Source organism: Corvus cornix, chromosome 21 (assembly GCF_000738735.6).
Source record: "Corvus cornix cornix isolate S_Up_H32 chromosome 21, ASM73873v5, whole genome shotgun sequence".
NCBI classification, from domain to species: domain Eukaryota; kingdom Metazoa; phylum Chordata; class Aves; order Passeriformes; family Corvidae; genus Corvus; species Corvus cornix.
In genome coordinates, this window is record NC_046350.1 from 3,363,936 (window position 1) to 3,389,444 (window position 25,509).

The 25,509-nt window shown below is 50.2% G+C and overlaps 3 protein-coding genes across 4 annotated transcripts in view; 2 read left to right on the forward strand and 1 right to left on the reverse strand.

Annotated features, from left to right (window-relative positions):
* Positions 1-717: 717 nt before the first annotated feature.
* WRAP73 (WD repeat containing, antisense to TP73) lies at positions 718-16,161 on the forward strand. Its single transcript, XM_039563970.1, is given in 13 exon segments — positions 718-822; positions 824-848; positions 1,943-2,095; positions 2,643-2,759; positions 9,835-9,907; positions 10,696-10,799; positions 11,585-11,671; positions 12,208-12,342; positions 12,429-12,506; positions 13,787-13,892; positions 14,363-14,488; positions 15,205-15,396; positions 15,696-16,161. Coding segments are annotated over 13 exon segments (1,347 nt in total). The 5' UTR covers positions 718-781; the 3' UTR covers positions 15,806-16,161.
* A 399-nt stretch (positions 16,162-16,560) lies between these two features.
* Positions 16,561-20,458, reverse strand: TPRG1L (tumor protein p63 regulated 1 like). 2 transcript variants are annotated; one of them, XM_039563972.1, is made up of 6 exons: positions 20,227-20,458; positions 20,059-20,150; positions 19,366-19,542; positions 18,635-18,788; positions 17,683-17,904; positions 16,561-17,472 (listed from the first exon to the last, which is right to left on the reverse strand). In XM_039563972.1, the coding sequence occupies exons 1-5, from the start codon at positions 20,428-20,430 to the stop codon at positions 17,710-17,712; spliced, it is 822 nt and encodes a 273-aa protein (XP_039419906.1). In that variant the 5' UTR covers positions 20,431-20,458; the 3' UTR covers positions 16,561-17,472; positions 17,683-17,709. The 2 variants fall into 2 exon arrangements, with proteins under 2 accessions (XP_039419906.1, XP_039419905.1); XM_039563971.1 differs by having other exon boundaries at positions 17,679-17,904.
* Positions 20,459-22,976: 2,518 nt separating this feature from the next.
* Positions 22,977-25,509, forward strand: part of MEGF6 (multiple EGF like domains 6) — a 76,437-nt gene continuing 73,904 nt past the window's right edge. Inside the window, 2 exon segments of the mRNA XM_039564033.1 lie at positions 22,977-23,790; positions 25,043-25,177. Coding sequence (XP_039419967.1) covers positions 23,705-23,790; positions 25,043-25,177 — 221 coding nt within the window. The 5' untranslated portion in view covers positions 22,977-23,704.

The following is a 25,509-nucleotide window of genomic DNA, read 5'->3' on the forward strand; positions in this document are numbered from 1 at the left end:
CCCCCTGGCTGTTCAGTGGGGAAGGGATGCAGAGCAGCCTCAGCCCGCGCGATCGGAGAGTTTTGGGGACACTGACTATGTTTTGGGAACACAGACATCCCTGTAACCCTCCTCGTCCCCTCTTGGCTCTTCTGCTCCCTGGCGGCCGGCTGCGCCGGGAGGGGGCTGTTTCCCAAAGGAATATGTCCCCTGAGAGGGTTATCTGGGATCTGCCTCTTCCCTGCTGTGCCTGTATTTATTTATTTATTTATTGATCGGTTCCAGTCAGTTCACATCCTTTTTGCTGGGGTATCTCTATTGCAATTGTTAGTTCCTCGGTCCTGTCCGGGGAACTTGGAGGGACATCCCGCCTGTGCTGCCGTTGCTGTTGGTAATTAGCCGGCAGTGGTGATTAGCCGGAAACGGTGGTTAATTAGCCAGAAGGGCTGATTAATTAGCCCGGGCAGTCCCGGGCGCGGGACGCTGCCCGCGGAAAGGCGCCAAATAAGGGAGGGTCCTCTGAGGATGGGGAGAGGAGGGGGAACACGCCCCTCAGCTCATTAATCGCGTCATTACCCAGCTTATTAGCGGCTCATTTGCATACCAATGCGGCTCACGCGGCGCTTTCCCGCGCGCTTCCCGCCGCCGGGCGCCCCCTGCCGGGCCGGCGCAGGGACCACAAACTCCCGGCGTGCCCCGGGCGGCCCCTCCCGCGCGGCCCCCCTTCCGGCGGGCCCCGGCGGAGCGGAGCGGGGCGGGAGGAGCGCGGCGGGTTCGAATCCCCGGCGGCGCCGCGCCCGCCATGAACTTCTCGGAGCTGTTCAAGCTCTCGGGGCTCTGGGCCGCTTCTCCCCGACGGAAAGTGCCTGGTGAGTTGCCGGTCGTGGTCAGCGGGGCCGCGCGGCCCGGGACGGGGCGGTTGGCGGGGCCCCGAGCGGCGCCGCGCGCGGGGCCCCCCGGGCCGGGCCGGGCTGAGGGCGGACACGGAGCGGGCAGCGGTGGAGCCCCGGATCCTGCGGATCTGAGCTCGGAGGCTGCTGCCGAGAGGCTTTGGGTCAATAAGGGTCAATACCGGAGACGTGAGTTAGGTTAAATTAACCTTAATCAGTTAGATGAATTAGTACTTTAAATTCAGTAGTACCTGAAGGGAGCCTACAGGAAAGATGGAGAGGGACTTTTTACAGCGGTTTGGAGAAGCAGGACAAGGGGGAATAGCTTCAAACTGCCAGAGGAGAGGGTTAAATGAGATATTGGGAAGAAATCCTTCCCTGTGAGGATGGGCAGGCCCTGGCACAGGGTGCCCAGAGAAGCTGGGATCCCTGGCAGTGTCCCAGGCAAGGCTGGACATTGGGGCTTGGAGCAAACTGGGATGGTGGAAGGTGTCTCTGCCCATGGCAGGGAGTAGAACTAGATGAACTTTAGGTCCCTCCCAACCCAAACCATCCTGGGATTCTCTGAAATAAAATAATAGTTATAAGACAGAAAGTAATTTTTTGAAAACTGGAGTTACTTAGCCAGCAGTGATGGAATCAGCAAGGATTCTATTTATTACTGTAAAACCCCCTTTTTCCCTGGGTTAGCTGTTCTCACAGTAGTTTGCAGTGGAGCTCAGTGCATATTGAATAGAATTGTAGAATCCCCAACTGGTTTGAGGTGCAAGGAACCTTAAAGCTCATCTAGTTCAAAGCCCCTGCCATGGGCAGGGACACCTTCCACTGTCCCTGGTTGCTCCAAGCCTCGTCCAGCTTGGCCCTGGACACTTCCAGGGACCCAGGGGCAGCCACGGCTTCTCTGGGCAACCTGTGCCAGTGGCTCACCACCCTGACAGGGAGGATTTTTTCTCTAAAACACAATATTGATCCTCTCTGAACTAAACCTGGGATCGCAGCGAGCCTGGCAGGGGCAGTGCCGGTGCTCCATCCAGGATCCTGCCCCACCTCAGCCCTGTCCCTGTTCCCCCCAGGCCTCATGTGTGCAGCACCGGTTGGTGGTTCGGGATGCGAGCTCCCTGCAGCTCCTCCAGCTCTACACCTGCCTGGATCAGATCCAGTACCTTGAGTGGTCCTCGGACTCCCTGTTCATCCTGTGTGCCTTGTACAAGCGAGGCATTGTCCAGGTGAGGATGAAAGCAGGACAGGGCGTGTTCCCTGCTGGGATTGGGGTGTGATGTGAGTGAGAGCTTAACAGCCAGCACTAGCGTGAGGCTTTGCTGAAGCACCTGATGTTATTGATAACGCAGTTCGAGCATAACACAGCATGCCAGGATTTTGAAAGCCATGACAAACATCTTAGTTTGAAAAAGAATATTTAGGATAAAAATACCTAGCAAAACAGATCAGAATTGGAGATTATTTTACCAGTTTCTTACTGCAGTAGGGAGTAAATGCATGCAAGCTTGTTAAACGGACTAAGCCTGTTTAAATGTTGGATATTCAGAAAAAAACAACCGCACATCATTTGCCATTTCCATTATCACCCAGAGGTGTGGGACTCACTTTTGCAGCGGGATCCAGCGCCAGTCCTTCATGGCTGCGGGCGGTTGGGTGTCCCTGAGCTCCCTGGGGTGGGATGCAGGAGCCTGTTGTCAGCTGCAGGGAGTCCTCCTGAGCAGAGGTTTGGGTCAGCTGTTGCTTCCTGCGCTGTCTGGTTGCTCCCTGCCCCAGGTCTGGTCCCTGGAGCAGCCGGCCTGGCACTGTAGGATCGACGAGGGCTCCGCGGGATTGGTGGCTTCATGCTGGAGTCCGGACGGTCGTCACATCCTCAACACCACCGAGTTCCATGTGAGTGTGGAGGCAGGGTTGCTCCCCACGGTGTCAGATGTTGCTGTCTGCCCTTTGCCTCCTAAAATAACCCAACCCTTAAAGCTGCAGCGGTGGTGGAGAGCACGGATGCAGCTCTGTATTCCTGTGTGTAACTCAGGTTAACTCCAGGTTAGGTGTTTGTTATTCTGCTAGCACTTTGTCCTCTTGCTTCTGGTGATAAGATAGAAAATGAACACTTAAATTTGAAGGTGAAATTATGTTTGAGAACATGTCTTGGTGTTTTTGATTTTGATATTTTGATGGCATTCAACAAAGCAGTTTTAGAAATCCAATATATTGCTTTCACAGTGAGAAAAGCTCAGGATTTCTAGTTAAAAAAACCCAAACCATAAACATTTCAGAGTGATTTTAAATTAAAACATACAGGCTTAGGTTTATTGACCTATGAGATGAGATTTAGATCCAGATCCTGGAAATATTTTCCCAATTGTTTGATTTGACACATAGGAGCCAGACTGCTGATGGAACCGCTTGTAAAATTAAAATTAAAACACCTCTAAGAGCTTATTAAGACCCGTATTGGGGAACACAGACTCATGTAGAATCCAAATTGGTTTGTGGATGGTGGGTTTGTTGGAAGACCTGTGATTTCTGACTCTTCCACCCTTGGATTAGAGCTGATGATTCCTGTTATTCAGTACAATAATGAAGGGTCAGAAAACAGCCAAGAACTGCATGTGAGACACTTCCTCTTTGTGTTTACTCTTTCCAAACCTGTGGGTGGGTTTTGGGTGGCAGGCTCTTGTGCCATAACACTGGCTAGCACAGAATTCTCATGCTGCAATGCAAGATTCCCCCTTTTTTTGGGCAAATCCCAGTGTCAGTGGGATACAGATGCGGACTCTGCCCTGTGTGTGTGTGTGTGTGTGTTTGCAGACCCCCCTTCCTTGCCCTTTTAGGTAGGAGCCATGAGTTTAGGCCTTGGTTTTCCCAGGTGTGAATTGCCCTGATAGTGGCAATAAAAATTAAAAACAAGCCCAGAATTCCAGCCTGGAGGCAGCAGAGCCATCCCTGCTGGTCAGGCAGCAGCGGAGGAGTCAGAACTGCAGGCTGGGGCTGTGTGAGGCTCCCAGAAAGGATCTTGTGGCACGTGCGTGTGGGGGTGGACCAGCGAGGATTTATTGCCTCCCAACAGAACTCGGTTTGACCTTAGAGGATTTCATTAAGCCTTTGCCAAGTTGGCATCTGTGTTGGGATAAGTTTCCTTTCCAGCTGTAAACAGGTTGCTAAATTAGCTGTTGTCAGACAGCTGCCAGGGCTGGGCCGCGGTTGGAGCTGTGTTTACTCCCTCCCTGCTAAATCCACAGGCTGGGGGGATGGATGTGGGCAGTGCTCAGGACAAGCTTTGGGGATAATTAATATCAGTGTGTTATCAAATCCAGAAATTGCCTGGAGGGTTTGGGGGTTCCCTATCAGGCAGCTCAGCTGGGCTTTGGTGGCTTGATGCTTTCAAACAGCACCAAGTAAGCAGTTGTTCTCGTAATTCTTCAGGTTCATGTGTGAACTCCACTGAAAGCTCACAAGGAACTTCCTTATTCCCTGAGTTTTTTAAAGGTTATGGTTGTGCTAATTTCCTTCTAGCAGTCTGTACTTACCAGTGCCTCAGAAAAATCATTACAGAATCCCAGAATAGTTGGGGTTGTGAGGGCCCTCTGGAGATCATTCAGTCCAAACCCCCTGCCAAGGCAGGGTCAGCTGGAGCCGGTGACACAGGGACACATCCAGGTGGGTTTGGAATGTCTCCAGAGAGGGAGACTCCACACCCTCCCTGGGCAGCTGTTCCAGTGCTCTGCCACCCTCCATGGAAAGAAGTTCTTCATGTTGAAGTGGAACTTGTTGTGTTTTAGTTTATGGCCATTACTCCTTGTCCTGTCACTGGCACCAAAAAAAGGAGTCTGGCACCATCCTCTGACACTTGGAATTCATCAGCTAATTTGTAGGGTTTCTTTGTGATCAGTGTTCCTTCTCTGCTGAAATCCACTCTGGAAGGCAGTTCCGCGTTATCAGTGTGTCCTGTGGAAGGTGTTGAACCCAATGTGACTCCTTCCAGTGCCATCATTCCACCAGAATTTACAGGCACAGGTAGAGCTTAACCAAGAGCTGCAGGTGAAAGATCTGAAGGAAAGCAAATGGATCCTCTTCACATTCCTGGAAGTGCTCAAAGCCAGGTTGGACAGGGCTTTGAGCAGCCTGGTCTAGTGGAAGGTGTCCCTGCCCATGGCAGGGGGTGGGATAAGATGAGCTTTAAGGTCCCTTCCAACCCAAGCCATCTTGGGATTCTGTGATTCTCTGCTTCCTCATGATCCTCGTGTTTTGGGATAAATAGTGTGAAGATGTTCTGGAGTGTTTCTCTGAAGAGCTGTGCTTACAAACGACATACTTTGTACTTTGTCTCATGCCATGTCAGGTCCTTAAGCATTAAGGAGCTTCTTTGGAACTCCACAGCAGGGAGAAGTGTGTGTTTCTGTGTGTGTATCCCAGCTAATCCTTAGTAACTGTGCGTGGCTGCATCGGCTGAAAATTGCTTCCTGGCGAGGAATGTGCTCCGAATAATCTTCTGAAATCCAGTGCTGACAGACACTGCTATGTAAGGGGACCAAGTGACCCAGTCAAGTCTGGGACAAGAGTTGACAGTCATTTGAGCTGTAGGTTGTTTAAAAGTGTGTTTTTGTCTGCTGAAAATCACCAGTCCTACACCTGCCTGGAGCTGTCAACATCGAGCCGTGGTCCTGGGCCCGGCGCTGGAGACTGTTTATCACGTTACCATCTAAATACTTTTTATTTCTCAGCTGTTTTCAGGCTATTTTAAAAATGCTTCTGCTTTTGGTTTGTTTTTCCACTGCAAAACAACAGCTGAAAACTTCTCAGACACCATTATCATGAGGATTTGAGTTTGACAACTCCACTCAATGGAGTCATCTATGCTGAAGAGAAAGTATCCCCCAAAAGGAGCAGTGGAGAATGGCTTGCTGCAACTTATCTGACCACGGGCTGTTCTCCTGCTATAAAAGCAATTGTCCCTTCTCCATGAATTCCCTGAGAAAGGCAACGAGCAGCAATGGAAATTTCCTGTCATTTTTGAAGCGTTTGGTTTCTTTTTTCACCCTCTGTGTTTGGTGTTTCTGTTGCTCCTGATCCTGTCTGCAAGCTGTGACACAATCCTTCTAATCTTCTTCATCTCATTTATGTTGGCAACGTAAACGAGACTGTGGAATGTTCCAGGTGGGAATATGAGGATTTTCCCTTTCTGTTACAATTGAGTTGTAAACACAATATTAAGGGAAGGGGGTGTGAAATCCACACATTAAGCACGTAATGTGAGTTTCTCAGTTTGTAGGAATGTCTGAGTGGGCACAAATGGAACAACAGGAAAGGATTCTACTTTCAGGAATCAAAATGATTTGGTTTTGCCTGTTCCTAGCACTAGGCTGAACCATCAGGTTGTGTGAGCTGGGTGAGAAGTTACAATGGAGTTATGGAGTGTATCTGTGTGCTTCCCTCCGAGCCTCCAGCCCTTGCTGGAGAGAGCGGAGTTGAACAGACAAAAAGCGCCAGGATGGCGCCAAGCTGTGCCAGGGAAGGGTCAGGTTGGACACCAGGAGGAATTTTTTCATGGAAAAGGTGGTCAGGCATTGGAAGGCGCTGCCCAGGGAGGTGGTGGAGTCCCCATCCCTGGAGGTGGCACTCAGTGCTGAGTGACAAGGTGGGGATCAGGCACAGCTTGGACTGGACTCAGTGATCCTGCTGGTCTTTTCCAACCTCAGTGGTTCTGTGAATAGAGGATTTGAAACAAGATGATCTTTAAGGGCCTTTCCAACCCAAACCATGCGGTGATTCTGTGATCTTACTAGATGTTAAAGGCTGATAGATGGAGTGAAGATGAGGGCTTTGCTTATCAGACACTTAGAGGCATCTGGTTTAGTTGTAGTCTGGGTTTTTGCAGGTGTATTTTTGTGTGTGTGACTGTGCCATGAAACGTGTGCTGGCTGTGCTCTCTGGGCTCTCCCCAGTGCTGCAGAGGCACTGGGGCAGTTTGGTGTCCATGTTTTTGGGCATGCAGGGCAGGGCAGTGCCCCCCCAGCAATATCAGGGTGTGATGGCACCCAAATATCTGGTGCCAGGAGCGTGTGCTCAGTAGTGAAGAACAGGGAAACCATTATTGTCCTCTCTGAGGAGTTATAAAGCTTGACCCTTTTGGAGAAGCTTCTGTCTTTACAGCAAATGGAGGTTTAGATTGGATATTAGGAAAAATTTCTTCATGGAAAGGGTTGTCAAGCATTGGGACAGGCCCCTCAGGGGAGGGATGGAGTCAACATCCCTTGAGGGATTTAAAAGACATTTAGATGTGGTGCTTGAGGACGTGGTCTACGGGTGGCCTTGGCAGTGCTGGGGAAGTAGTTGGACTCTGTGGTCTTTGAGGGCTTTCCCATCCTACATGACTCTGTGGCTCCCTGACGGAGCAGAGATGGATGCAGAAATATTTCAAAACAAAGGTGGCCTTGCCTTTTCTTTGGCTGAGCCTCGGGCAGGGCAGAGGTGACAGTGGGAACTCAGTGGTGTTTCTCATCTACAGAGATTTTCCTCTTCCTGTGCACCTGAGCTCAACATGAGCAGCAAGGTTTTGCCTCCTGAGGCTTGAAGCAGCCAGTGTGGTCCAGGATGGAAGTGTGTGTGATGCCCAGCAGGCCAGGGGAGCTGTTCATGAGGCCGAGCAGCAGCACTTAAGATGCCTTTGTCAGGAAAAATGATGATCCAGCCCTCAGCATTCGAAGCCTGCAGCTGCTAAGCTTGTATTAAGTGGCTGGAGAATGTGTGCTGTGTGTTTTGCTTAAGGGAGGCAGGGCAGCCAGTGCATTTAGGGCTGCAATTAATAGTCCCCAGCAGCATTTCAGTGCTGCAGTTGCTGCAGAAGAATGTGTGGAGGCATCGTGTTGGTATTTTTAAAGTAAATCTTGCCTGAGGAGCAGACTGACAACGCTGGGTTTGGGTGGCCGGAAGTGAGCAGGCCCAGGGATAAAAGTTGATTTATGTTGTTCATCTTGTGGATTCCTCCAGGAGCTGCTAAACTTAGAGGAGGAGGTTCTGCCCCTCTGCCCCGCTCAGGTGAGGCCCCACCTGCAGAGCTGCCTCCAGCTCTGGGGTCCCAGCATAGGAAGGACATGGAGCTGCTGGAGAGAGTCCAGAGGAGGCACCAAGATCAGAGGGATGGAGCAGCTCTGCTGGGAGGAAAGGCTGAGAGAGTTGGGACTGTCCAGCCTGGAGAAGAGAAGGTTCTGGGGCGACCTAATTGTGGCCTTCCAGTGCCTGAAGGGAACTTACAGGAAAGATGGAGAGGGGCCCCTATTTCCAAGGGCCTGGAGTGACAGGACAAAGGGGAATGGCTTCACACTGACAGAGGTTAGAGTTAGGTGAGATACTGGCAAGAAATACTTCCCAGTGGGGTTGGACAGGGCTTGGAGCAACCTGGTCTACTAGAAGGTGTCTGTGTCCATGGCAGGGGGTGGGGCAAGATGAGCTTTAAGGTCCCTTCCAGCCCAAATCATTCTATGATTCCATGGAAAAAAAATTTCTGTGTTGTTTCCTCAAATCTCAGAAGTTTGTCTGACGTGTAAGGCAGAAGGGACTGTTCTGGGACTCCACGGATCTCTGATGGGGAGGCAGCATTTATTGGGATTCTGAGGCTTGGTTTGAACCCTGTAAATCCCTGGAATTGTGCTTCCCACCAAAACTGATCATGTCAGCAATAAAAAAACATTCAGGTTCTGTTGCAACACAGCCTGCAGTGTTACCAGTAAAGCAGATCCATAGGGTGCTCCCTCAGGATCCTTTGTCACCACTGAACAGTGCCAGGTACTTCAAGGAAGGAAAAGGTGTGTTGAGGACTAACCTGCAAAAAGGTGTAGCAGAACCTTCCTCCCAAGACTGCTGGGATGCTGCTGGGCTGTGTGGGATTTGGGAGGAGGAGGAAACGGAGACGGTGCTGGTGTTTTACATAATGGATCAGAATTAATTTTGGCGTTCAGTGGTTCAGGGAAAGGCAGCTTCGTGATGGAGGTGCTTCACTGCAAAAAGTTCTACCTGTAGCTCTTCCTTGGTGCAGTAAAATGCAGGAGAACACAAGTTAAAAACCTGTCCCTGGAAGCATTCCTTGCTCCAGCTCCAAATGCAAAGGTTCACGTGCCATGCTGGTGAATGCCCATGTGTCTGGGGCTGCCGTTGCTACGGGAGAGGGAGTATTTGTTTTTAATTGGGTAATGTGCAGATGGCGAGGCAGGGCCTGGAGTGCAGCTGTGACCTTGGGGAGCTGTGGGGAGGCTGGGTCTGCAGCTGCCTGCCCTCTCTGCAGCTCTTGGTGCTTGTGGAAGCACAGTTCTCCAGAAATCCCCCAAACAGCAGTGTAAAGCAATGCTTTGCATTAGCAGGTTTTGGGTGTCTTCGAATTTTTCAGTAATTCTGTAACGGTGCCTCCTTGTGTGTGGCTGAGGAGGGAAGAGCAAAACACAAATCAGCCATCAAAGCTGAGGGTGACTAAATGTTGAAAAATACAGCTCAATTTTCACACGTGGTAGCCTTTTCCCAAGGGATACAAAGTTCTAAAGTGGCTGTAACTTGTCATCCGTTCGTAAGGGCAGGAAACTCCCCATCTCTCCTCCAGATTCTGTGATGAAATGCGTTTTTCCAACTGCAAAGTGACTCTGGGCAATAGATTGGGAAGACACATTTGTGCTAATGTCAGGAAATTCAGTATTCGTGAAGAGCTTTTCTCCATATCAGTGGTTTGAATTTTGTATCCCCATCTAGAGTACCCATTTAAGCTTGGGGTAAATTCCCTGCTAACTGCCAGAAACTGGGAGACAATTCCTCATAGTTGCTTCCCAGGGCATTGTGTTATCCAAAATAGCTGCAGAATTAATTAATCACAGAAGGTTAATTGATCCACTTAGTGTTGCTGAATTAGGTTGATGTTTTCCTATTAATTCTTTTATTTTTAATCTACAAAAATAACTAAAACTGTTCCCTGTCTCTCCGCCAGCTGCGAATCACGGTGTGGTCCTTGTGCACCAAGTCTGTGTCTTACATCAAGTACCCCAAAGCGTGCCAGCAAGGTAAGTGTCACACATCCACCTGGGAATGATCCTTTAATGCGGCAGAAAGGGAAAGCGAATTTAATGTAGTGACAAACGCCATGTTTGGGAACAGGGGCTGCTCCCGTCCCTTCTGAGCAGCACCTGCAGCCAGGTTGTGGTCTCTGAGTGAAGGATTCCAGCTGATCCACGTGCATCTGTGTTGTGTTTGCTTTTGAGGGATCTTTTAAGACATTAAATTATGCTGGATGTGCTTGTGATGAAAAACATTAATCCAAAGTGACTTTTATCATCTTCTGCACATGGGAAGGTTGGAAAGGGAAGCTTGTGTCAGGGCTGTCAGACCACATGGCTGTGGTGAGCAGGTTGCTGCCCAAGGCTTGTATCCCACAGATGACAAAGACAATTATGTGTTCCATGCAAAATCCAAGTGGATGGGGAGCAACGCCTGGGAGTTGGTGGAGACCCAATTGTTGCATAACTGATCCACTTAGCCAGGCTAAATGAAGTGGTTATTTGAAATCTGTTGGGTTTCTATAACAACTGTCAGTGGTTAGATGTGTTTTGAAGCACGCTGGAGCTCTGCATCCTGAGAAATTGTACATTCCAAGCTTAAAAATTGCTGACACCATGAATCAGTAACACTGTGCTTTGCCTTGATTAATGCGACCGTCTGTGAAAAAATTGTCTCCTCTTTTATTTCTGCTTTGAAATGGGAGTAACTGTTCCTCGCTGAAGACTCATCAGCTCTTCTGCCTTGTTGTCTGACTTCTATTTAAGCCAGTTTTAATTAATCTGTCCCATGGCAGGGGTGGTTTTCACCAAGGACGGGCGCTACATGGCCGTGGCAGAGCGACGTGACTGCAAGGATTTCATCAGCATCTTCGTGTGCAACAACTGGCAGCTCCTCAGGGTAAGCTCTGCCTCTCCTCCCACTCTGCTGGGGGGTTTACATGCACATATTGCACACTACTCCATTAGTGACAGTGAGAGAAGCAAGTGCTTGGTACTCGGGGTATGTGATATAAACTGTTCACACATGGGATCAGGCCATGGAGGGTGGCATTGGCCACGGGCTGGATCTGAGCAATTAAACCTCACTAAGAACTTGTCTGTATCTTGTGTCACCTCTAATTTGGAAATTCTGAGTCTCACCAGAAGCTGAGAGAAAATCTGGGAAACACCACTACATGTTTGTTGTGTTCCTGAGCTCTTTCCTAATGAACCTTGTAGAGGAAGCTGTGGAGGCCCCTGGATCCCTGGAAGTGTCTAAGGCCAGGTTGGACAGGGCTTGGAGCAGCCCGATCTAGTGGAAGGTGTCCCTGCCCATGGGACAAGATGATCTTTAAGGTCCCTTCTAACCCAAATCATTCTGGGATTCTGTGATCCTCTACTAGGCTTTGAGACAAGGAATTAGGCTTCCTGGGTTTTTGACTGATTCAGTGTAACTAATTTAATTTTCTTATGAAATGCTGTTCATTTGAAGGTATAGAAACTTTTGGCTTTTCTGTAAAGGGGATCAAAGATCCACTGAATGCAGCATGTATTACAGGAGGAAATATTTCTGTTGCTACTCTGGCACACAAAAAGCTCTTTTGTGTTTGTGGTAGCCCTCGAAAGGTTAAAAGTGAGCATTCTGTTAGCTTAGGATTCCTTGACATATTTCAGATGGTTTTGTGGTTTCTCTTTTGTGAGCAGCATTTTGACACTGAAACCCAGGATCTGTCTGGGATTGAGTGGGCTCCCAATGGCTGTGTGCTGGCAGCGTGGGACACGTGCCTGGAGGTAGGAGGAAAAGCAGATTATTTTCATGGAGAGTTCAAGCTGGTCTTTGGCCATCATGTATAAAGCAGTGACTAAAATAATTAGTGTTTAAAAAGTTTCTTTTGGACATAGAAGGTTGTGGGTCCAGCTTTTGTTAAATATAACACTTGTATTGGGGATGGGTGTCCTTGCAAGTGGATGTCACTGTTCTGTAAATCTTTAATGACAGCAAATTATTTCTACTTGCAAAAAAAAAAAAAAGTGAACATTGCAGAACCTGCTTTTGAAATAATGAAAGAATAATGGAAGAAGAACATTGGAAGAATTAAGAGTCTTTTACAGCTTTACTGGCATTGCATTGCACAGTGATTTTACAGTTAATGAAAGTACTCATCCAAAAAGAGAGCAACGAAGCCTCTTAACTCATAGATAACCATTGGTACCTTTGAATTGAACTTGCTGCATGTTGAACAGGCAGTGTTTGGCAGGGATGATTTGCCTGCCTGTGGTTTTTAACACCTTTGCTGGCTTTTAGAGTGGCTCTGTCTGTGTTTCAGTACAAGGTCCTGCTGTACTCCCTCGATGGGCGGCTGCTCTCCTCCTTCTGCGCCTACGAGTGGCCCCTGGGTGTCAAATCAATCGCCTGGAGTCCCAGCAGCCAGTTCCTGGCCATTGGCAGCTTTGATGAAAAGGTGAGAAGTGTTTCCTACCTCTTTTATCTAAACCATTTTGAGAACTTTGTCCTAACAGTCTCCCCTTGCCACGCTTCCTGAGCCAGGTGCGTATCCTGAACCACGTGACGTGGAAGAAGATCACGGAGCTTGACCATCCAGCAACCATTGCCAGCAAAAAGACTGTAAGTGTGGATCCCAAATCCATGGAGTCCTTAGCAGAGCTCAGGTGCTGCTGTTTGTATCTGAAACATCCTGATGAATCCATTTGATTCTGGAGACTTTGCTTTTTCCCCACTAGGTCTTGGGAAATTGCATGGCAACCTCGGAATGTAAGAAAAATGTGGGAATCCTTTCAAATTTGATGGAGTATGTCTGTGTTCATCTCTCTTGAGCAGTAATAGATTCTCAGATGCTCCTGTCACGTGCCAGTGTATTTTTTGTGTAGGTGGTGGCTGCATTACAGGTTTGGGTGTGCAGCCAGCAGCAAACTGGAAAACTGAACAGGAGAGATTTGTCCCAGCCTTGTACAATTCCTGACTTTAAACAGTGCTGGAACTGGATTGTGTTCAGATTTTCCATCCTGTGTGGACAGGCTCATCCAGCTCACCTAAAGGGCATTTCCTGGAACATCTGTCAGCATTGATTTTAATCCTTTGTACCTGTACCTGCAAGGCCTGACGGATTCTGGGCTGTTGGCAGCAGGTGCAGAGCTGCTGTTCCCAAAACCCTGAGCTGATCTCATCCCTGGAGGTAACAAGAACGGTATAGAGGGACTGCACAGACCTCCTGGAAGAGTTTGTATGTGGATTGTAAGCTTGCAATATTCACATGACTCTGCCTCTTAACCAGAAGCAAGGCACGAGCCATTAAAGCACCTCAGCAAAGCTTCTCACGGCTGAATAATGCCTTAACTTCCAGTTAGGTGTAAAATATGTCATGGAAAACAAATGGAAATAGCTCTGTTAATCTCCACTACACAGACAGGAATTGCAGTTGCTGTGTTTTGTCCTGGTGCTTGTGTTTGGGAATATGTTGCAGGCACACTAAAATATTTTTGCTATTTTCCTTCTGCAGTGCTGCACTTTATTTGTGACAGAATCAGATTAAAGATTTTTGGTTGCAAAAATGAGATTCATGTTCCCACTGTAATGGGGATGATTTATTTTGCTGTCAGAAATACTGAACGAGGTGCACTCCCTCAGACTTACTGTTTGTAGACTTTAAGGTTTGTGTATTTGTCACAGGAGTGTTTTTCCTGATCAAGGTTCCACGTGGCCCACGATTCACTGGGAATACTGGATTCCATACCTGCCTGCTGAAGCCCTTTCCTCTGTTGATGAACCAGGGGATGCTGAGATGTAATAAATGTGCAAATGAGTCAGTGGGATGTGGGTATTTGGTAACAGCCCATGTTCAAACTCTCCAAGGCCCTTCTGTAGAGCTCTCACTTGTTTCTTTGTAGATTGTGTATAAAGAAGTGGAGAAATCCCCAACTGTTGACACAGAGAGACTTTCTTTCCCTCCAACAAGAGAATTGGCTAGTTCTCTCTTCAGCACAAAGAGTAAATGTAAGCCAAAGTTTACTCAAACCAGACACTTGAGTTTGCCTTGGGAAATCTTTAAATAAACATTGTAGATGACCTCTGCCCCTTGGATGGTGGAACAGATCCTCTGGATGTTCTCAAGGGCAGTAAAAATCAGAAGCAGTGTTTGTGGCACTGTAAATCACCTCTGGTTAACACTGTTAGAAATATTAGTTAAAAGGTAGTAGAAAAATTCATCTCTCCTCATTTTCCTGATTTAATCTCAGTCTTTCCTGAATCACCAGCCTTTCCTTTTCTGTAGGAGGGCAGGAATAGTAGTAGGGTGCCTGTGTGAAGATGTGATATCTTAAAGCAATTGCAATTTTGATTGGAACATCTTGAAGAAGAGTAAAATTTGGTCCTATCACTTGAGAGATGAGAGGTTTTAACAGTTGGATGTAAATGCATTGTCCTTCCAGGCTCACTTAGTGAAATACTTTCATTTCCCGTTCCAGATGACATTTCCCAGGTGCCAGTTTCTTTACAGTATGTCAAACCAGTTGCTGACAGGGCAAATCCCAAAGTGGGAGTTGGGATGTTGGCCTTCAGTGCAGATAACTGTTTCCTGGCAACCAAAAATGGTAAGTTCCGACTGCCCTGCCTTACAGGGGAAACCATGTGGCATGTGGGGGGTTTCCTTAGCAGAAATGATCCTTTGCTCTATAAAAAGAGCAAAGTATGGCCCTGTAAAATCAGCTCTGTTGAGAGATGTAACTACAGAGGAATCCCAGCCTGTCTTCTAGTGTGTGTTAACTGTTGTGAGCTGCCAGAACTGCTGATCAGGGCATGAACTCAGCCTTGGCTCTGTATTTAATGAAAATAGTGGGGTTTTATGTTTCTTCAAGTTTATGTGAGCTCACTGTAATGAAACAAATCTTCCCACTTAGAGCCTGGGTCTCTTGAAAGGCAGAACGCTGCACAACCTATAGCAAGAGGAATTCTGAATAGTGAAAGTCATGGAATTAATGTTCCATTTTTCCCTTTGATGGTCCTGAGGGGCTGTTCATGCCTGGATGCCAAAGCTCTGGGTCAGGTGCAAAACCCATCAGACAGACTAATTTGATAAAAGCCAGGGAAGGACTGGGAGATGGACTAGGTCACTTTTACCTTTCTTTGCAATATTTCCAAGGCTGACTATTTCCTGAAGGCTCTGCTTGGCAAAACTCAAGTGGTGGTAACCCCAGGGTGTACCTAAAGGTTTGTGTTGTATGAATTCTGTTTGTTACTGTGCATTTAGAAAAACCAAGCGTGATCCTTTTATCCTTCCGCTATCACACGATTGCTGCTTCCTCTCCAGACAACATTCCCAACGCCGTGTGGATCTGGGACATCCGGAAGCTGAAGCTGTCGGTGGTGTTGGAGCAGCTGTGCACAATCCAGTGTTTCCAGTGGGATCCCTGCCAGCCCCGCCTGGCCGTGTGCACAGGCACCAGCAGAGTGTACCTGTGGTCCCCAGCTGGCTGCATGGTCGTGCAGGTGCCTGGGGAAGGTGAGGCCCTGCAGCAGCTGCCACAGCCTCTCAGCAACTGCTCAGTGACAAAATGTTATTCCATTTATAAATTGATCTGAGTGTTGTCATGGAAAATAGCGCAGGTGTGTTCTTGGAGCTGCTTAAAAATGGCTGTTTTCACCCTTGGAAAAAGAGGAGTTCCTAAGGAGACACAGCAAATGTCTCAAGGGCAGCATGGGGCCAGCAGGGATTTGTGTGGCTGATTCCAGCTGCCTTTGTCTCTGGCAGGAGGACGGGCTGCCAGCTCCTTGCTGACACACTCTGATTTCTTCCCGCAGGTGACTTCCAGATTGTGTCTCTCTCCTGGCATTCCAGTGGGGACTCCATGGTTCTCCTGAGTAAGGACAACTTCTGTGTGTGTTACTTGGAAAGAGAAGAGGTAAAATAAAAGAACTAAAATGCATTAAAAGTGCTCCCAAGTCTGAGGAAGAAAGAGGAAAGGAGTCAAAAGCTGTTGCCCAGTCTGAAGTGTTTGTATTTATAAGTTATTTATTTGAAGGAGCTCCAAGCTCAGTGTGTGAAATACTGTGACTGCATTTGAATGAAGTGATGTAGCAAGTGAAACGTAGGGAACGAGCCTCTGTTGCAAGAAAACCTGAGTATTGATGGAGTTGAACATCTCTTTTTCAACTCTGAACTCTTATTTTCTAAGACTGTAGCTCTGTGTGTATATAATGTATAGCTATTATTTAAATTTTCTAATCTCCAATAAATATTTTGATAGTTACAAACTATAAACCTGCACCTCTGCACTTGAAAGTCTGTTTCAGTGTGATCAGTGATGTGATGATGTAGTGATTTATCCTAGCACAAGGAAACTGTTGCTTGCACACAAGTAATTTTGGGTGACAGTAACTGTGCCTGGGCCACCATGGATTTGGTACATGGAATCTTTACCAGAGGGATCGCAACTGACACTTCAGGACACTTCAGGTAACTGAAATGGGAGTTTTTGTCCCAACTCTGGTGCCAAATGGGAGTGGATGGTTTGGCAGGGAAGGGCCAGTTGGATATCCTTCCTTGTTCTCTCCCCTGTGTCTTTCCAAGGAGGGAGCCTCTTGTTTAGGAATTTACTGGATGTTTTTTCTTCTGCTACTTAATTTCACAGCCTCAGTCTCCAGAAAATGAAGAACAAAGACCAAATAAGAGTTGAAATTTAACTTTACTGCAAGGTTAATGAAAAGTGAACAGATCACTTAGAAAATGCATGGAGAAGCTTGGAAAACTGGAGTCAGGATGGTCTGCAACAGGAGTTTCACAAACACCCACATTAAGGTCAGAAAAACTCCCCACCACTGCAGCACAGTGTTTATCCAGCAGATAAACACTCTGATTGAAAGGGCATGGAGAGAAGGTCATGCACAAGGAAAAAGCTTGTTAGAGTCACCTCCTGAGCAATTTCAGCAGTAATCTCTTGGGCTGCTTCTGAATTTCATCCCTGGATGAGAGGTTCAGCGCAGGAATATATGAACCAAGGCTGACACACAGTGCTGAAAGTTTTCTAGAGTAGGTTTAAGAAAAATGGCTAAGAGTATCAATCTAACCAAAATAGAATTCCTTTTCAGTTTTACAAAGAACAGCTTTGAAGGCAGATGTGTTTGTGAGGCTTTTGGCAACGTTCTCTCACAACAGTCTTTATTCTGTGGCTGCAGCGAAGAAACAGAAGTAGAGAGGAAGTTCCAGTAGGTTCTTAGAGGGGTTTTTACAAGAAGCTCATAAATGCATATTGAGTTCACAGACTGCTGCTGAGCAGGTGGGACAGTGCAGCTTTAGCAAAAGCCAGCAAATACTGTTAAAGACTGACTGACAGCCTCGAAAATTCCTAACAGGCATTAATCAGAGCACTGAGATCACGGTGATTGGAACAGCAGCTCCTCTAAACAGCACAAAGCAGTCCCAAGCACACGACAGGATTTGACACCGTACACAGGGATACAGCAGGACCGTGGCACAAAGGTTCTGCTCTGCACTGGGGGTTTTAGCAGGTTCCAATGGCACTTCATGGACTGGGAAGAACAGGCACTGGGACACGGAACACGCCACTGCTCATTCATCCTGTGTAAGGACCAGTGAGGGCTGTAAATCAGGTGCACAGTACAAGACTGACACCACCCTGTGTCTGCTTCAAATCCAGCCTGTGCATTCCCCAAACAAGCTGGGAACTGCCCTACAACCACCCCCTTCCCTTCCCCTGACAACTCTGCTTTATCACGTGCTCTGCCCCTCAGCACCCTCTCCCCAGGGCACCACCACCAACTCACTTGCCCTTGAACAGATGACACGCAAGGGGGTTTAAAATCCAATTTTGCCTCTTGTCATGGAGTATCCCAGCTTGGCCTCGTTGTTGATGAAGGACATCAGTCCCAGGTAGGTCTCGATGAGGATGGGCCGCTCCAGCACCAACACCCCATTAGTGCTTCCTGGCACTGGGCCCTCCTTGTGGGCTTTCTTCACAGCCTGGATCAGCTGTGTTTGAAAGTTTTCCAGCTGAAAGAAAAGAAATCACCTTGCTTTTGCATTGTTTTACAAACTGTTACGCAGCTGCTGGTAGGGAATGGTGAAGGATTAGCACTAAAGCTGTAGCTGTCAGGGCTGTGTGTGCTGTGATAGTCACATTCTGATGTTTAACCTCAATGATTCAGTTAATTTCACACGGGACACTGCTGGTGTGTGACTTACACAGGGGCTGGATGGGTAAAGATGTGTCAGTGACCACGTGTTTTTTTCTGACTGTGGTTCTGCCCTGATCACTGATGTGTTACACTTAATAGCGTTCTAATTTTAGGAAAACCTTCAGAGGGAAGCACTTCTTGCAACAAGAATTGAGAACCACCTCGGTGAAGGTTTTCAGTGAGCAATTAAACCAGCTGTTAATTAGCTGGCAGCCCTAGATGAAAAGTCCATCAGCCTGTCAGGTAAGTAAGAGCACGAATAGCCCAAGATCCATATGCTTTTGGGTTTTACAGGACTCTGCACCTTTGGAGGTTTTGGCCTCCTTCGTGTTTCAGCCAGTTATGGGTGGCTGGCATAAAGTGGGCACTGGGGCCACCCTGCAAGTCAAAATTTGGAGACTGGGGAGATGGAGCTCCCAGCTCTAAGTTCTACCTCTGATATAACTGATTTTGTTTGATTAACTGAGGTATTGCTTCAAAATAATCTAAGTTATGTCCACCCTAGGAGCTCAGTGCTGCCTGGAGCAGCAGAGGCCATTCCTTACCCGGCACAGGGACGAGATCTTCTCGTCAGCATCTGCCATGGGGTGCTCGGTGAAGGTCACGTAGGGGATGTTGGTGGACCAGGGGTTCCACCTGTTGATGAAGGAGGCGCGGCTTTGCTTGTCCCACTGAATGCGGATACCGACACCTTCCCTCCTGATAGTGCAGAATGAACAGGGTAAGGCTTTCCAGTCTTTGAGGCAAGATTAACTAAACATGTTCTGTCTGAAAAAGACCTGCTTGAAACTGGAAGCTGAGATAAAAGTGATAGTAAATTTTACTGGAGACAAGAAATGCAAGGATTCAGCCCCTGAAACATGCAAAGGGACATTCTTAGGAGCTGAGAGCAAGAAGGTAAAGCTCCTGGGACACCCTGGCCATCCTTCACAGCCTGTGACAGTCCCTGTGTACAGGGGACCTGACATTCACAGCTTTCTAGTCATGCTAAGGTGGTATTACTGCTTCTTACTGCATTATGTAATGGTGATGAGCTTCTGCTCCCTAATCTACTCATCTTATCTTGAAAGTCCTTGAGCAACTCCCTGTTACTGCAGCTACTGACCATCCCAGCAAGCCAGCAGCTACTCTGAGGTCTTCCAGTGCAGCTTCAGGAATCGTTTGCAAAGTTAAGCAAGCAAAAGGAAGAATTCTCAGACCTTTCCAGTGGTTAGGCTGACAGCTCAAACTGTTCCCAATAACCATGTAAGACTTACATGTGGCTGTGGCAGCTTACTTGTTCAGAGATTTGGGTGGGAACTCAAACTCCCCCACGGAGATGGTGTCCACGGCGCTGAGGGCAATCCTCGTCACATGCTGGCACTGCAGGCTGATGAAGTTGTACTTGCAGACCAGGAGGGACCAGTCTGTGATGAGGACAAGGCGCTCCTTCTCATTGTTCCAGTGATCGATTCTGTGGAGAGAACACAACTGAGCGTTAAATGGTTTTGACTCCTGGCTAGAAACACTCAACAGCTTGGCAGACGGGAGAGTTGCTGAGGAGAACAAATCTGAAGTCCTAGTGCTGCTGTATTTTCTGTTACAGCCTTTGCTTTGCAGCAGCAGGGCCAGTGCAGGGTTGAGGGTCTGTGCCTCGCTGCACACTCGTGCCTTGGAGTCAGTTTGTTAAAGCTACGTCCGTGCTTTACCGCAGGAGTAGGTTGTCTGTGGGACTGCATTTCGTAAGGGGTTAACTGGGAAGCGTCGGTCTGGATCTGGAGGGCTGGGTTACACAGAAATAATGAAGTAACGATGGCTGCAGCCAGCCTGGGCCATTCCGGGCCTTGCGCGCGCGTTAATATTCACCAGCTTTAATAGAGAAAAGCGCTGTGCGATGTGCGGCTCTGGCCCAAGCCCGCGGGGCCGAGGCTGCTCTGGCTCTCCTCTCCCCCCGTCCCGAGCGCCCGTCCCCTCCCGCCGCGGAACTCACTCGGTGAGCAGCCACACGCTCTGCACCTCCCCGTCCTCGGCGGGCAGCACGACCACCCGGATCTCGCTCACCGCCTGCTCGATGGTGCCGGGCTGCGGGGGGAGAAGGCAGAGGTCAGGGGGTGCGGGCCGGGGCCGCGGCTGCCCCCGCGCCCCTCCCGGCGCGCACCCGGAACACGAAGTACTGGCGCAGGCGGCCGGCGCGGCCCGCGGTGCGGACACTGAGCGGCCGCAGCGTCTGCCGGGGCGGCGGCGAGGCAGCCTCGAAGGGCGGCCCGGCCCCCCCCGGCACCAGCGTGGCGGCCCCGGGGCTGCCGGGGCTGCCGGGGCCGCCGGCCGGGCCGGACTCGTCCGCGTCCCGCAGCTGCAGCATCGCGGCGGCGCCGGGCGGGCGCTCCGAGCCTTCCGGGGCGGAGCGGGGCGGGCGGAGCGCCCGGGGCCGCCTCTCGCTCCGCGCCGGGCCGGGAGGCGGCACTGCAACCCCGCCCGGGATGCTGGCCGGTGCCCGGGCAGAGCCCGCCCGGAGGGATGCGGGGTGCGGGGCACGGGGTGCGGGGCACGGCAGCGCTCCCCGCTCCGCTGCCCTGGGTACCGGGTGTTGTCACCGTCACACAGCGGCGGCTGTACCTGGGACCGTCACCACCGCGCACCTGGGGCCGTGCAGGGTGGTGGGTGCTGTCAGTGTCGCTTGCTCAGAGCGATACCTGGGTACCAGGTGCTGTCACTGTCACACACCCAGGGCTGTGCCAGGTATCAGGTACTGCCACCATAGGCACCTGGGTTGTACAAGGTACTGGGTACTGTCATCATCACACAGCAAGGCTGTACAAAGTGGTGGGTGCTGTCACTGTCCCCTGCCCAGAGCTGTCTCAGGTACGAGGTGTCATCACTGTCACGCACCTGGGGCTGTACAAGGTATGAGGTGCCACCACTGTTGCACAGCCAGAGGTGTATGAGGCCTGTCTCAGCTCTGCTGTGGATTTTCAGGGCTCAGACAAGAACCCACACACATCACACAGTGTACAGTGGGAAGCCCTGGGCTTAGCCAAAATGATGCTCTGCTCTGCCCAGGTGGTCTGGGCAAGACTCCGATATACCCACACAGGAACAAGATTTGTGGGTCTACAGAGGCCAGGCAGAGCTGCTGTGAAGCAGATCTGGGTCAGATGTGCAAGATCCTTAAATATCATCAGGACAGACCTTGGGAAGGTACCAGAGCAGTGTGGGATAGGGACAGGATTGTGCATGGAGAGCCCTGGCGCCCATATCACATCCAGCACGCTTGATAGTGAAGATTAAATAATGCTGGGGAATGAATGGCACGTTAATGTTTCGGTTTCTGTGGTCTCTGGCATGACTGCAGATATTATCATCAGTATTTATGGAGCCATATCATATCTTGGACCACTTTCAGGGCTGTTTTACCCAGAGCCAGAGGATGACATCCTCGGTGGGCGGCTGTGCTGGGAAATTATATAAAATTGAAAACATACTAAATTGACTTCACAGGCAGGGTTGGGTTTCAGATATCTGTCTTTCACATGTGTCCCACAAATTCCCGGCTGTGCTCTCCGCAGCCCTTGCTCACACGGGCCTCTTTAGGTGGGAAACCTCACTGCTGGCTTTAAAGGGACTTTAAAAGAACTGCAGAGAACTTTAAAGGGGCTTTAAAAGAGCTCTGTGCTCAGTCACTCCTCGCAGCGCAGCTTTTCCCATCGGAGCTTCCCCTTCTCCCTGCAGGCAGCCTGGCCGGGGTGGCTGTGGCTGGGAAGGTGGCCATGCCAGGCCAGCCAGGACCGTGCAGTGAGTTGTGTCCCGCCTGTGTCACAGCCGGGATTGTCACCTGAGGCAGCGTGGCAGCTGCGCCTGGACCCATCAGTCCCCTTCCTTGGCCTCGAGCCGTGTCCTGGAGAGGGAGCCCGACTCCCGGCTCTGCACGGTCCCTCCCCATTGGGAGAAATCCCTGGAACTCTAACTGGGAGCAGCCTGCTCCCTACTGTAAGAAAAGTCCTAAGTTTTTAATTCCAAACAGGAAAACAGAGGCCTGGATTTATTGTATCCTGGAGCTCTCTCTGTTGTTATAAAACATCTTTATGTAGCTGCCTTTCTTCTTGAGAAAGAATGAAGGATGTTTTCTTCCCATCCGTTAGGCTTGGCTGGTATTTTACTGCTAAGTGGAAGCATTAACCCCCTCACCTGCTCTTTTCTCTGACTTGAGGATTTATGGCACTGCTGTGACCTTGGGAGGTTTCTGGTGTAAGGAGCAGCTGCTTCAGTTTTTTCCAAGAGCCAGCAGCTTTTGGGCATGGCCCCTGGGGACTTTAGTCTTGATTAATGGTTGTCCTTCAGCCACAAAATATGTCCATGACACTATCCTAGCCTTCCTCCAAACCTTCTTATCCTGCTTCTCTGATGGAAATCAGCACCTGCTACAGGCCAGGTGAGCTCTGGAGTGCCCCGGGGCAGCTCACAGGTGCCTGGCTGCTGCTCTGGTTCCTCCTGGCCCTTGGGGAGGGTTTGCTGGCAGGTGCTTGAGATGTTTAGTGCAGCATCCCTGCTCTCCTCCTCCCCATCCCGCTGTGCCGGCTGCTGTGTGCAGTTGGAGGTGTCCCTGCCAGCAGAATTTCCTTGGGAAGAGATCAATTTTGTTATCTGTTAGAGTGCATGGGGAAGACTGAATCTCTGTGGGATGTTCTTCAAGCTTCTGAGAAAGGGATTTGGGGTGGTGTGTCCGCAGCTGGCCTTGGGTAGTCCAGAAGAGCTACCTGCAGAGAAACAGCCCCGAAGCACCGCTGCTCCATCCCTGCGAGCAGGGCCTCCCCCTCCCCTGCTCGGGGCTGGGCACAGCTCGTGGGAGGGATTTCTGACTGACAGCGAGGAAAGAGGCAAGAGAGCATGTGAGGGAAAGGAGCTGGACCTGGGAAAGGCAGGGGGAAGTTTTGTTACTCTCGTGAACCGCAGGGAGGCTGCTCTGGGGTGTGTGTGCCGGAGTTCCTCGCTCCCGGCCCCGGAGGAAGGTGTGGAGCTGCCGGCAGGAGGATGCCTGCACCTCTGGGGATGGAGTGAAGGATCACCCTGCCTGCTTCGGGAAAAGCCCCTGGGAGGTGAGATTCTCCTGCCAGAAGAGCACCCCTCCTTTTTCCTTCCCCTTGCCAAGGGCAGGATTTCACAGTGCCTTGGGAAGGGGGTCGCAGCTCTGGAGCAGCTCAGCCCACGTGGGGCTGTGCTGCGGGGCACAGCCCAGGTCTCGTGAGTCCCCAGGTCCTCGAGATTTGTCAGGAAGCAAATCCCAGAAGGAAAAGTCACTTCAGCGCATTTCACTGCGAGCAAACGAGCATGAGAAGCCAGGTTTGGTTTGGGGGAAAACCCAGCTGCAACCTGCACTGTAATTTGCAACGAAGTGAAGAAACCCGCTGAGCGGAACCCGAGAGGGAGGAAGCATCCAGGAATGGTAAATCCGCTCTCCCCCTGCGAGGACTCCCCCGTGCTCCGATAGCTTTGTCCTTTGCGAGGAGAGGCACCGGCAAGTTGGGAGCAGGAGGCAGCAGGAGCCTGGGAGGAGGAGGAACCGGCCAGCCGTGCTGGAGGAGGCGGTGGGATTCCCGGGACCACCGCTGGAAGCACCTGGAGGGAGAGGAGCGGCTGCGATGGAGTTTCCTGCAGTGGCACTGTCACTCATCCTGGCGCTGCGAATGTCTCCGCTGGCTGCTGGGAGCAAACTGCAGCCCCACATGTGAGTAGGAAGAAAGAGTTCCGGAGCGGTTTTGTCGGGCATGGAATGGAAAAGCAGGAGCCAAATGCAGTGTTTTCAAACCAGGGGTGAAGCGAGGAGCAGAGAGTGAAGGGGCAGGGGGGAGGAAGCTGTTGTGGGTTTCTTTATTTGCTACCAGATGTGCAAAAAGGGGAATAGAAAATTGAAAACCTGGATAGTCTTTGCCTGTAGGGGGGAACTCCTCGGTTTAGCTGAAATGCTACTGTTGTGTGAGTGCGAGAGATGATGCTTGTGTGAATACTTTGCCCTTTCTTCCCAGACCTGCTGCTTTTATTTCTCTTCACAAATCTTTCTTACTCCACGTTCCTCCCTGCCCGCTGCTGTTACTCCAGCAGCACGTAGGCTGCTCTTTTTAATTACATTTTACAGTTACCGTTTGGTGTTAATCATTTGGCTGCTCTGGAAAACTTCCTTGCAAATTTGGCCTCCTGCCAGAAGATGGTCTCTCGGAGCCAGGGGATCACTGTAATTCCCTTTGTCTGTGGAGCCAGTGTGGTGTGGGGTGCAGACTCCAAGCCGCCTTCCTCAAGGCATTTAATTCTTCAAAAAAGGGGTGTCCTTTAGCAGATAAAGGTTTTGGAAGAAGCAGCTTTTTCTCCCCACGTCAAGGTTTTGTGCTCCTGCCCTGACAGTTACTTTCAGGACTTCTTGGATGAGGCACTGGAGCAGAGCCCTGTGCCAGCACGCTGGGGTTGGAATCAAGCAGCCCGGAGCAGTCAGATGCCAACTGCAACCTCTAAGCTTCACCACGTCCAAATCAGTTATTTTCACTTCTTTTATAGAAAGTATCTCTGTGAAAACTCTGGGTCCCTTTGGAAGAGTTGGAAGCAACACAAGCAGCCCCAAATACCAAGTGTCTCACAGAGTCAGGGACAAATGTCTCCCTCTTCATCCTTAGTTAAACCCCCTGGCTTGTGCTTGGAGAAGGAGTTAGGATTAGAGAAAAAACAAGGTGCATTTCTTTGATTTATTGGAATTACCCTTGCAGCCCTTAGCTCTGAACGAGCAAGAAACCACCCCTGTGCCTGGTCCACCTGGCACTGTTTCTTTTCCCTGCAGTGATTGAACTCATTGAGGAGGTGGATGCTGGGGCTGCCCAAGCCCTTCCTGCGCTGTCAGCAGGAAATTTAGGCAGTGGGAGCACTGCAGCCCTCGCAGCTGTGACCCTCTGGATGCCCTGCCTCCCTCACATCCCTGCATTTCTCTGTCCCAGGCCGAACGTCTGCGCGGAGCAGGAGCTGGGGGTCGTGGGGCTGCGGCAGCCGTGTGTGCAGGCCCTGACCCGCGCGGTCAGGGTGTGGAAGCAGGACTGCGGGGGCCGCCGCTGGTGCACGGGCTACGAGCGCAGGTAGGTGCACTTCCCTCCGCCCTGGGCTGCTCCCCGTGGGAGGAAAAGTGATTGCCACTCCTCAGCAGCAGCAGGGAAGTGAGGACGGTGCTCACCGGCAGCGGCTGCACAGCTCTTGAGGGATGGGGACAGCCACCTGTGCGCCCATCCTGCTGCCCTGGCTGTGTTCTGGAATGGCAAACAGCCTCGGGAATGCCTTGGTGCCCTCCAAGGGGTCTCAGTGATGAGCCAGTGTGGCTGGGGCTCACCTGGATGTTCCACAACTCTCAAGGGAAAGAGGAGGAAACGCCTTGGAGGAAGCCTGTGGTACCTGGCACTTACCAGGCTAGTGG